The 12782-nt window shown below is 41.4% G+C and overlaps 1 protein-coding gene across 4 annotated transcripts in view; it reads right to left on the reverse strand.

The window, feature by feature from the left end:
- Positions 1-12782, reverse strand: part of SLC15A2 (solute carrier family 15 member 2) — a 52154-nt gene that overhangs the window by 23372 nt on the left and 16000 nt on the right. For all 4 annotated transcript variants that reach the window (XM_021526089.3, XM_021526092.3, XM_021526091.3 and 1 more), the window contains 6 exons: positions 11919-12006; positions 11169-11310; positions 9267-9359; positions 8091-8190; positions 2971-3061; positions 861-938 (listed from right to left, as the gene is read on the reverse strand). In XM_021526089.3, coding sequence (XP_021381764.1) covers positions 861-938; positions 2971-3061; positions 8091-8190; positions 9267-9359; positions 11169-11310; positions 11919-12006 — 592 coding nt within the window. The remainder of the gene's footprint in view (positions 1-860; positions 939-2970; positions 3062-8090; positions 8191-9266; positions 9360-11168; positions 11311-11918; positions 12007-12782) is intronic.

The raw sequence follows: 12782 nt of genomic DNA on the forward strand, positions 1-12782 counted from the left end.
TGAATGAGAAGTCACCCCATGCTGTGGCAAAAGTTCACACATGCAGTGTAATAAGGGAACTGCTCTTCCCAGCAGCTTGCAGATGTGAAACTAAAGCTAATGGGGTGTCCTCTGTACTGGCTACCAAGGAGTAACATTAAAAATGGGGAGATTGTTGAATGTTTTATTAAGGTTGAAGAAGAAATCTTGACAAGTGCATTAATGGGGCTAAGATGCAAGCATTAAGAAGCACAGGGATTTTGGCTGTCTCCTGACACTTGAATAATAAGGATTTTTTATTGCAACATAATAATAAGTTGTCACTGCAATTGTGGGAATTACTTCAGCCAAGCAAAATAAGATAGCTCAGAACAAACTAACATCTCATCTAGCTTCTTCTGCAGCACATTGATTCAGCAGCAGAAGTCTGAGCCATTAAAGATGGCCCTGAGCTGCAGGAAGACCATGGAAAAGTTAGAAGTGGATGTTAAACCTTTCTTCTATAAGCTGGGGATCTCTAAGGACTCCTCAGATTGCAGTTCAAAGGCCATGCCTCCTCATAGGCAAAGCTGCAAGCCATGAGGAGAATCCTTTTGGTGCCTTCTTTTACATGAGAGCAAAGCAATTATATTGTGAAACTTCCATCAGACCACCCCCTTTACAGTACCACAATAAAAGATTGCAGTAAAACCATGTTCTGCCCACCATCAATCAACTAGTGGTATTTATTGCTGTTCTGAACTGGGAATTGTTAGGTGGCCTTGAACCCTTACATTTCCCATCACAGTATCCATCCAGAATTTGTGAATTTGTGAATTTTCTCATCTGTCCATCTATTGGACTCAAAAATGGTAACTCCTATTACAACTATTTCCACTCACCAAGTGCCAACACCATCAGCGCCGCTGGGACACCAAAAGCCAGTGCATAACAATCCTCTCCAAAACATTTCACATCCCCTGAAAAAGAAATAAAAGCAGCTCATTACATCTAGACTTATGTTACTGGGGCTTTTGATTTGATTCCCTAAATCAGTCACTTCCCCTGGTTTTAAATCTTCTTTGCTGTGCTTGACACTGTGAATTGAATCTCCTTGAAACAGTTGTCCTCCCTTGATGAAGACAATTTGGAAGCAGGGTTAGCGTCTGCCAGCAAAAGCAGCTGATAATGGGATATTGATGAAAACGGTAGAAGGGAGGGGGCAGACATATAGGTATAAAGAAGTACTAGGAACTGTAATTTGGAAAAAAAGCACATTGAAAATAACCTGAAGCCATTCTGTATTTGACTAGATCTAAATAATCAGTACTGTGCTGCATCAGTCTTGAGTGAAAAACCTGAATCTGTTTTCATAGCGACCTACAGTGGACAAAGTGGAAGCCAATGCCTGCACTCTGTAAATGGGAGCCCAGGATAAGCCCTAGAACTCCAGTTCCCTTCCTTACCACCAGCAATCCCACCAGAGGCAGCCTGCTTCAAATGTCAGGTCTTTCAGCAACCCACTAGGAAAGCAGGTGTGTTACAGCATGGGTTGCATCAATCTGAGTTCTGGGTCACTGAAACCTGCACCTCTTGGACCAGATCAGTTCTTGCATCGTGCTCTGGCTGCAAACAGCAAACCAGCAGTGGGCTCTGTGTTTGAATGCCAGGGGCTAGACATTACTGCCTTCTTACATGGATAATGACTAAATGGCTAAAGTAAGCCAACAGAGTTAACAGGAGAACAATCCATGAAGCCTTCAGCTGCTCCTGTTTGTTGCAGTTGGAAAATCCCAGTGCACAGCTGTGTGCATGCATAGCATTTATTTACTTATTTTCAGCAAAATAGCTAAAATCCAATAAAGCTAAGAGCATGGGCTCTCTGAGCACACTGAACTTTTAACATGTTAAATGAGTTGGACTTCTCTACCTAAAAGTATATACTTCATATTTGTACCAAATGACTACAAACTACATTTCTTGCACTTCCAATATTTCACACTTAGCAAAAATATTACTCTTTCCCCATCCTCTCCAGTTCCATATTGCAACTTGATTATACTGGCACATGATTTGATGCTCCAAGGGACGTAATTTTCATCTGCCCATTGACCACTTCAAGCAAAAACACTTCCCAACTGAATGCTGACCTAGAGACACCAGAGTATAAACAAGTAAAAGACAGAGCATTTGTCTTTGTCCCTGTGCATGGTTTAAACATGAGAAAAGAGCCTGTTAAAATGACATTCCAAACAAACTGAGCTTTCTGGAAGCCACAGAATGGAATTTTAAAAATGGCAACTAAATGTGAAGACTACCTTGTCCCTGTCACCTCTGGCCTGCTGCTCTGCCTCTGTGCCCATATTGAGAGTGTGCCAATCCCTTTGGCTTCAAAGCCCTACAATACAATGAAGTAAGTGCAGCAAGGCTCAGGGACTAAAAAAGGTTTTGCAAGCAGGCTGGAATATAAAGTAGGTCTTAAATGGGGCATAGGCCTGTGCTTTGTCTTCAAAGCTAGTTGCTCAGGGCAGCAATCTTGCAAGCAGACCCACACAGACAAGCCTGAGTGCCAGGACAGGGCCCTCCAGAAGTCAGCAGCATCCCATGGGAGAGAGAAGGTAGGACTTTAAAACCAGCCCTGCTAAGTCTTTCGACCCTCATACTGCACAGGACAGCAGAGCTCATTTCCCATCCACAGTTTACCTGAAGCCAAGTCCTTCACTGGCAGTGGGGAACAGATGACCATATAGGTCCTTCCACCTTTCATGTTTTAATTCTGTAGTTCAGGCTGGCTTTGAAATACTACCAGGAATATAATTTCTGTGAGTTGTCTGCCTGTATCATAAATCTGTTCTGCTGCTACAGCATGATTAACAAGGTGTAAAGGCAATACACTGACCACTCCACAGATAATATCATTTCTGCCATTCTGTTGTCATAAGAGTCTAACTATGCACAGCAGAGTAGTTAGAGGGCAGCTAATTTATTGTTTTATTCTAAATCCACACTGACCTCTTAATACAGGAGTTACAAACGTGGAGATCAAACTTCCAGCATTAATGGATAAATAGAAGATGGAAAAAAACTTGCTTCTCTCTGAGGTCTAAAACAAGAGAAGACAATGTCAATGTCATGGCTAGTACACAGCATTGGGCTTGCAAATTGAACACTATCAATTCCCTCGTTAGGAAGGCTGGGTAAATATTGACATAAAGTGCATAAAATGTTAAGCAAACAAGCTTGTGTTCAGGTGATGGTAAATGCTCGCACAAATCAGCTCACGTTACTCGAGAAGTGCTTTGGGGCTTTTTGGCATTTCAGAGGAAAAGCCACTGCTTTGAGAGTGTTGTGAGACTGGAAGGAGAGGAAAGCATTTACTTATTCAGAACAAGTAGCATGATTCAGATCCTTTGTCACCAATTCAATCCAATTTGGCATGGTTTGACAAGCTCATAATTTCTTTCCACGTCTGAGCTCTTTTTTTCCCCCTCTTTTCCTGTGTTGAAATAGAAAAAAGAAACCTGTATATTTTAAGGAACTGGTAATCACAGCATAGATGAAAGAGTGCCAGCAATTGAGAAGTATCCATCAAAGAGGAGACCATCAAGGTGAGGCCAATCAACCTCAAACTAATAAGGTAAATTAAATCTAGGGGAGCAAATTCTAGAGCCTGATGCAGCAATGAACTCTAAGAGAAAGAGTTTTCAATTTAACCTAAGCTGTAACATATTGTAGTTTATAGAGTCAAAGAATTAATGCTGATCTTCTTTCTTCCTTCATAATTCAAGATTTGGAAGGAATCAAGAATTTGATGCAGAGTTTGGTCTTTTGTGCAGAAGTAATGCGTGCATGCAGTCTCCTTGCTTGTGGAAGGGACATATAGTCACACGTGTGCTGTATATAGTGTTAACCTCCTCCCTGTGCCTGGGCGGGCCAGCAGAGAGGGGAAACAAAAGCAGGCTACCTGACCCACCCCGTGCTCATGTGTATTAGCAGCTCTGGGACACCTCAGCTGATAAAGGTAAAGGGAAAATTGCATCAGACATTGCATGGTGCCCGAGAGCTTCTCAGGGCACCTTGAGCTCATCTCTATGACCTGAGCATCATTTGAATGCAAAGCTTTAACTTAGCTGAATGTTAGAAAACTCCTCAGGGACTGTGGTTCTGTCTCCTTTCCTTCTAATGTGTCCTGCTTCCATCTGCTCCCTGAGACAACAATATTCACAAGGCTAGAAAACTGGAGAAAGCGTGAAGAATTGCAGGCAGCTAAAAGAGGACAGCTGCAAAGTAATGAATCCTGAGCTCCAAAAATGTAACAAGACTTCCTGTAACTGATGGTGCAGCCAACAGGAAATATTGCTACTTCATATGGCAAGAAGCCTCTTATCACAGGGGATTACTGCAGGGAAGAAAGGGAGGTGGGAGACTATGAGAGAGCTTCTCTTTATGCCATCTTGTAAAGTGGGTACTGAGAAGGTCAGGGTGAGAGCCCCATCACCTCCCACTGCCACCCACCAAGGAGTCTGGGGGTCTCTTTACTTGGATTAAGTGTTTCTGCCTTGAAGTAGGAAGTTAGGAAGACCCCACCAACTAAGGTTTTGGCTTTTACACAATTTTATCTCCTAGAGTGTTCAAGGCTGACCCATACATTCCTCTTAAATTACAGAGCCTAGACTAAAGAATTTGAAAGCCTTATAAAAATCATCTAAATGGCATGTTTTCATGGTTAACAGAAAACAGCAGTAGGTCTGACTACCTGTTATATTCCTTTCCTTGCTGGTGATTTTGATAATCCAGAACTTTCTACTGCTAAACAAGTAAATTATATTTTCTTTTTCATTCTACCTTTGTGACTAGTTATTTGTCATCATAGAGAAAACTAGAGAAATTAGCAGCCTCAGCAATCTTCCCCATTCCTGGATAGCCCTCACATGACTTGTCAAGGGTGGTGCAGTAGAACCCTCACAGTCCTGCCCTCTTCTAGCCAAATTGTCATGGCATGTTTCTAACACTTCATATCTGAGCAAATCAGAATTTCTGAGAGCAGTCATAAACTCAAGCATGCAGCTTTTGACATGATAAAGTGTAGAGCAACAGTTACCAAAAAGAATGTGGTAATAAGAGAAGAGGATAGTGATGCATAAAGAATTTGGAGCATCTTATTTCACACATTTTCAGATTTTAGTGATGGAAAGAACAATGGTCAGAGAAAAGCTGAAATAGCTACAAAAATAATGACCCAGCAGCTTGCAAATTATACTGATTGGAATAAAGAATTTCTTCCCTATTGTCTTAATCTTTAGAGCAGACATACATTAGCAACGTGATTTGGATTAGCTAATTTGAGAAAAGGTACTGTACATGATAATCCTGATCCCCTTGGCAACCAGAAAATAAAGAAACAAAGGAAAGCTATTTAGCACTAAAAACACCATACTGCACTGTTTGAAAGCAGCTTTGGTCTCTAATTAACATGTGCAGCAGCTTCCCAGTCATATAACATATTTTAGATATAATTTTGTTCAGGCATTTTTAACTTGGACTTCTAATCCCATAGATAAAGTCATTTGGAAATCTCCTGCAGATAAAGCTGTTTTCCTTCTTTGACCTCCCACCAAATCAGTCCCCATCACGGTCTGTGGTAGTACCATTCTCAAAGTGGCATATCCAGGACTATTATGCTCCTGAAGTACTTAAAAGAGAATCAGATTGATGTTGTGCATTTACCTCAAAACATAAACTTGTCTCTAGGAATAGCAGGGGTAATTTAGTTATTTATACACAGAACTACTTCATCCCAAGTTTTCAGACAAAACAAATGAGCCTGTGCACTTAAGGACTCAGATGAAGCTTATTGGTGCCCTGAAAATTAAGGGGGAATCAAATGCTTCATTTCATAGTGAATTTTAAAAACTTATTTCAGCCTACCTGGAGTAGAAGAAAATAAAACATAAACATAAACACCCCTCAAACACCACTCCAGAGGAAAGAAATATTCTGGTTGGCCTCAAACCTTTCATTCCTTACAAAATCAAAACTTCTCATTCCAGTTCTGATGACTTAAACTTCCTATCACATAGCATAAAACATTTGTTTCTTCTGAAAGGCCAAGTCATTTCAAAATGGTAAAATAGAAAACTTTCTATTTTGAAAAGAACATTTGAAAAAGAATGAATAGAGCAGAACACATTGTTCTTATCAAAATGCTTTTTACAGTTTTCTTTCTCTAAATTAGTTTTTCTTGAAGGTAGCACGCAGGTGAATGTTTGAGCTTTTGTATTTGATAAATTTGTTGGAGAGCTGTAGTCTGAATGCTGGAGAATGGGTATAGGCCCACACAACCACAGGCAGTTCAGGTTTTCTCTCTGCAGCTGTAGTTGTAAAGTTGGAATAATAATATATATGTGCCTGAGAAAGGTGCTAAGATTCATTACCTGAAGTCTATAAAACACTCTGAAGATAAGTGTTACATATTATCATACTGTAATTAGGTGGTAATTGAAAGATGCTGGATAAACACTATTAATCATTAGTATTCATAGAAGTAGCACTTGTGTAAATGCTGCTGTTGGACCTCTTATAATTCTTTTGGGACAACTGTTGGTGCAGCAAGCCAGGACACTCATGCACTGGGATGCATGCAGCTATCCCAGAGCATGTGTGCTGTGCTGCCAGCCTGCTTTTGGTTAGAGTTGTGCCAGCTGGGGAGGCTGGTGACCACTGGTGACCATTGCTGATGTCCTTTCTGACACATCCCCTAAAGCACCAGGTGCAACTGATAGCATGAAGACATGCCAGCAGGAGGAGCTGCTTTGGACCAGTGACCACAGAATGCCCCATGTTTTGTTACTTCTTAGTAATCATAAGCTTCATCACTTCAGCATCACTCATGTGCAGTTCGTGTGCAGAAAGCACAGCTCTTACCAAAATTTTAAATTTAGCCTATATTATTTCATTACCTGTTGACTTCATACTGGGGTATTGCAAAAGACAAGGAGAAAACTGCCCTACTGGGCTCCTTGTCCAAGGGGACAACTCTTATCCAAATTTTCCAGTGCTTTTCCTGGCACACTATTAGTCTAATGTCCTTCTTTAATGCCTCCATTGATGGGAATTTCCACCTCCCAAAGGCGTTATTATTTCCCAGTATTTCTCTAGATCTATTTCTGGAAAAAATTTTCACACTGTTAGTCCTAAATAATCCTCCTTGAGTTTAAGCCTACTCACCACAGACCCCAACAGTTATTTTCTTTTTTGTAGCAGTGGACTTCTACATATTTGAGGACTTATGCCCTGCACACAACTTGGTGACTTGAATGCTTGTCATTGAGAAAATAGAAATTTTTATTTGTGTGTTAGGTCAACATAAATCTATTTAACTTCAAGTCAATTTAAAAATTTAGCATTTTGCCTGAGGATTAGCACTTCCTGACCTGCTTTGCTTCCTTAAGCACTATCTTATCCCTGGTTTAGCCCCTATTCTGAATAATGGGAGTTTGAGATTAGTGCAGATGAGGGGCTAAGCACTCATGACAGAGAATGAGGACACAGAGCACCTGGACTACAATTCTCAGGATACACAGCACAAACACAGCTAAACAGAAGCATTTTCTCAAGTCTTCAGAACTTTCAATTCTGGAATAGCCAGAAAGCATTCTGGCATTACTTGCAAAAGACTAGAATTTCCTACAGTTCTTTCTGAACAACATCTGAGACATGGACTATGACCGATTTGAGGAAAAAGTCCCACAGAAGCATAGGCTGGTGATACAGTCTTTTCTTTCATTTGCTGTATTCCACTGCAGCACATTATAATCACCCCTATTAAGGTGATCTATTATATAGCCAGTTCCATGATATGCAAGACAGGATTTTTCAACTACTCTGATGTCCAATTAACATTAAGATGATTTGATGCAATTATGACCTACCCTTTCCAGTATCAATCCTGTTCTCCTGACATTTTGCCTTCCTGAAGCATCAAGATTCTCTTGAGTTTTATGCAAACCACCCTATCTCATGTCTCTTCCAGCAAACTGGCCCTTATTCTAGCACAACAGGATTTTGATCATATAAACATCCTCACAAAGTAAGCAGACACTGCATATTTCAGGAAAGAAAATAAGTCTTACATGTTCCTCTTCAAACTGGTCCCCACCAAATGCAGAGACACAGGGCTTGATACCTCCCGTTCCAAGGGCGATCAAAAACAGACCAACCATAGACAGGACCCTTCATGCAAGAACAAAAATAATCACCATTGCAAACCTTTCCAGAGCTTATGAGAGCATTTTAGTTTCACCCAATCACGATTCCTTTGATAATGTTGTCTTTTGCACATATGCAATGATGATGAGCTAGATAAACAAATTAAATATCCTAATAATTTGAAAAACAAATTAATTATCCTAATTTCTGCATTCCATACCAGTCAATTAACCAAACTGGTTTTGTTAGTTTCTTATTATTCTGAGGTCCAATGGACATATAGGAGATCAAAGATCTGTGGAATTATTTTTACTTCTATGACAACAAAAGCTGTCAGAGATCAATTGAGAAAAAGAAAAAAAAAAGAAAAAGGGGAGTATTTTTGCTGTCTTGTAGCCTGGGTAAGAGCAGACAAACTGTTCAAAATTAGGCTCATTCTTGTGTGTTTTCTAATTCCCAATGGTTTTCAAAATGCCATTGCTGGCATTGATAGATTATGTCTCTAGGGAACAAGAGTATCAGGACTGACCAGGTCCAGGACAAAAGAAAACTGTTGTGTAAACAACATGTGCTCCTGCCTGTATGTGCTTATTTTTTGAGCCATGACTACATAGACAAAACCAGCTTGGTGGTTTCAGAGACACTACTCCGACTAGCCTATCAATTCAGAATCTCGAGGGTTGTATTCTGTGGAAGAGACAGATCCTATTATCAGAAAATGCATGTCAGTTTTGTGTTCCCATGCACATGGGAGAACCTTGCTGAGCTGGGCAGCTGTGCTGATGAAATGAGGGAGGAAGGAGCCTGGTGCAGGCAGTTGGAAACAGGAGACCAAACCAGTAGCATGGTATAGCAGTGAGGGGTGATCCCCAATGCCTGTGCCAAAGGGGTTAGAGTCTGTGTGGTCATTTCCAACTCCATCTGGCATGTTCACACACTAGATCCACCTTACTCAGACATTTCTAACCCTTCCCTGATGAAAGTAATCCATGCACAGCCCCCAAAATGCTGGTATGATGGAAATAAAACAAAGTACAGACTTGGGTAAACTAACTACCATCACAACCTGCTACAGCACTGTGGCTTCAAGGGCTACTTACACATGAACTGCCTGGTTACCCAGGGTTGGAATGGCACCGACTGACTTTATCAGATGGCCAACAACATACACGATGGAGAGGTAGATGATCGTCCTGTGAGGAAAGCAAACAGCAAGTGACTGAAGGTGCTGGTGGTGTACAATCTGAAAACAGAGTGTGCCCATGGGCCCTGATATGGCAGCTCTACTTGGCTGACACACAAGGAACTGGCTTGTTCTACCAGTGGTACAATGGGCAGCTGTAATTCCTTTGTGTCAACACTGAGTGCACTAGAAGGAATAGATATGCAAATGGTTCAGATTAAGGAAGGATAACCCCTGCTTTATTTGTAGACATTACTGAGCAGAATAAATGAAAACTGTTCCAGCCTTGTCACACATGGAAGACTGCAAAAAGAAGAGCACTGTTCAGATCCAACTCAAGTTTCCAGATAACTAATAACTGGCATTTTGTAGGATGTGCATAAGTGAATCCCTCGACTGGAAGGGATGCCTAGAGACTGTTGTCCACATTCAACCCACCTAACCAACAAACCTGTATTAGGAGTGTGGTTTCCTCATTGTAAGTCTGTTTTGGGTTCCAAGTATCTCTGAAAGACAGAGCTCATCTATCTGCCTCCCATGTGTTGGTAAGGAAGAAGAAATATGAGCAGGATGATCAGGCTCTTGAGTGTATTCTATTCCATCCACCTTCTAGATTAAAAGAAATCTATGTATTCTTGTGCTGAAGACAAATACAGAGGTGAAACAAAGAGGTCCCTGATGAATTCAAACCCTGGTTGCAACAGCTAATTTAGCACCACATCAGATCATTCCTAAAAGCCCCTCTAATCTGTTATATTGGCCAAGGTCCAGCTACTACAGCAAAAGCCACTTCCCATTAAATTATAGGGATTACTCCAAGAAGTCTCTTGCCTACACATGATCATCTGTATAAGGATTTACCTTCTCACAACATCATGCTGCAAGATAAACATCCTCAAAACTAATGAACATTGCTAGGTGACCTAAAATAATGAGTTTAATAAAGCCCCACTGTTATTTTTTTCCACTGAAAGGGACAAGACAATGACTAAAACTGAGCACAGAGATAAAAGGACACTGATAGCTTCTTAAGAAATTTCTTCTGGCTAGGCATATGGCAGCTGTTTATTTCCTATTGAGACTCTTCTGCCAGATAGGCTTAGCCCTAGAGAGAGAAGTTCAGCTGCACTTCACCACCCTGACAGCCAAGACTCCTCAAACAATAAAAAAACAGTGTCAAGCAAAGAAAGTCCTGTATCCAGCTGCTCATCACCACTCTGGGGCAGATGCTGGCTCCACAACTTATCAGAAGGGAAGACTGCCTAAGGACTCTTACTCAGGAAGAGTCTACCTGGTTATGTGCTGATGGAGATGATTTGAGAGAACACAGGTTTCTCAGGCATAAAAGTGGGTGCGCTGATACATTACTTATGCTGTGAGAAGTGTAAGTAAGTAAGTACATTACAGTTAGTGACATTTCACCTGAATCTGAGATCTACATAGTGACATTGCTTCATCACTTGAATCATCTTCCTCACTTCCTCATCTTTGAATCCTTCTCAGAAGTAGACCTTAGCAAACTGAGGGTAAACTGCCCTACACCTCAGATTCCTGAAGTCAGGTAGGGAAGGACAGTGGAGGAAAAAGGTTATTGTAACATTTAATTTGTCCCAACTTGGTTGCCTATTGGCCTTTGGGTGTCAGACAAGCACAGAACAGCATGAGCAAACAGATCAGCTCTGTTAAAAGAGAGGAGCTGACCTTCACGAGTGTGTCTTTGCTTCACACTGAGCTCAAAACTGGGAGCAAGCACAGCACTGTCCTTGCACAGGCTGCATGGTGTCGATGCACACTGACTGAATTAGAGATCTTCACTTACTTGTATTTCCCCAGCCACGAGTCTGCCATGATGGCTCCAATGACAGGTGTGAAATAACACAGCGCAGAAAAGGCATGGTACACAGCAGTGGAGAGATTCTCATCCCAGTGGAAGAAGCTTAAGAAATACAGTGTCAGGACAGCTAAAAGGAAACAAAAAAAGAATCATATCAGATAATTAATGTGTATATCTGCAGGTAAGCAGGATCGTGGTGGTAAGAAAACTACTGATTTGTCTAGCAACTGAGTAGTGTGGTGGAAAGATCTGTGCTTCCAGACCTGTTCCTCATAATCTCTAACACAGGAGAAACTAAAATGAGATATATGAGTATCTGACATCCTTTGCTCATAAACATTTATGTTTAGCTGAAAAATGTATTTTCTAGCTTATCTTACCCTAACCTGTAGTTCTGTTTATGCACTTTTTCTTTTTGCAGATTAGGTGCCTGTAAGATTCAATTCCCAAGCACACTGATTGCACATCAACTATGAAAGACATCACACAGTAGAAAACCAGATTTGATATAGAAAATTGTATAATAATTTAGACTGGAAGGTACATTTGGAGCCCTCTAGTCCCAACTTCTTCTCATCTTAGATATAGCAACAAAGTTAGGCTACACTGTTCATATGTGCATTCCAAAATATCAATTAACTTTGAAATATAGCTGATACTACACACAGCACTGCTCAGAAACACCAATGCAGTTTGTGTAAAGACCTCAGGACAGGAAAGTCACAGGCCACATACCTCGCATGCCATAGTAGGAGAAGCGCTCACAGAACTCGTTTACCACAATGAAGGCAATGCTCAGGGGGTAGTTGGAGCCACACAGTTTCTGTGGAAGACAAACAAGAATGTATCAACTGTCAAAGCCTTCATCCCAGAAACATATTCTCACAGTGTCTGGGTGGTGGAGAGGAGTCCAGTCCAAAAATCAAGTGCCCACAGCTGCTTGACTGGCCTGTGAGCTGGACTCAAAAAAGAGAGTGGACCTCACAGTAGTCTTGCATTGATTAAGGCTCCCCAGTGAATCAGCCTGGCTGACATGAGCCCAGTAAGGACTGCCATGGGGATTCGTGGGCAATCAGCAGCCCACCATGCTTGTAGCTCCAGGAACTCCACTGGAAGGGTGCTACCAACTCTTGATTGCAATGCTAAAACATCACTGAGACCAAAAGAACACTTTTGGATGCCTTTTCTTCTGTACTTTATATAAAGCTACCACCCTGCCCCAAAACTGCTCCCTCTTCTAGTACCAGACTTTGCCTCAGAAACAGGGAGACCCCAGGGATCTGCTGTCTGCTTCTGTATATAAAGCTGCTACCTCTCTCAATCTCTGCTCCTCACTTGTGCTGAGCTGTGCCACCACTCACTGAAGCAGAGCATCAGCTCTCTGTCTGGCACTCCCTCAGGCATGGCGTCCATTTCATATTCCAAGATTGCTGGCACAGCTATGGTTAATTCAATTTATTAATCAGAATTTTTGAATAAAGCCAGTGATGGGACTGTCAAGCCTGTCTAAGTGTGGCCACTCTTTCTCTGAGCCTGGCTTTACTGCAGCTAACATCAGCACTTCCCAAGTGAAATACAAGGCATTAAACAGATGAGTCT

Source organism: Lonchura striata, chromosome 8, assembly GCF_046129695.1.
Source record: "Lonchura striata isolate bLonStr1 chromosome 8, bLonStr1.mat, whole genome shotgun sequence".
Lineage (NCBI taxonomy): Eukaryota > Metazoa > Chordata > Aves > Passeriformes > Estrildidae > Lonchura > Lonchura striata.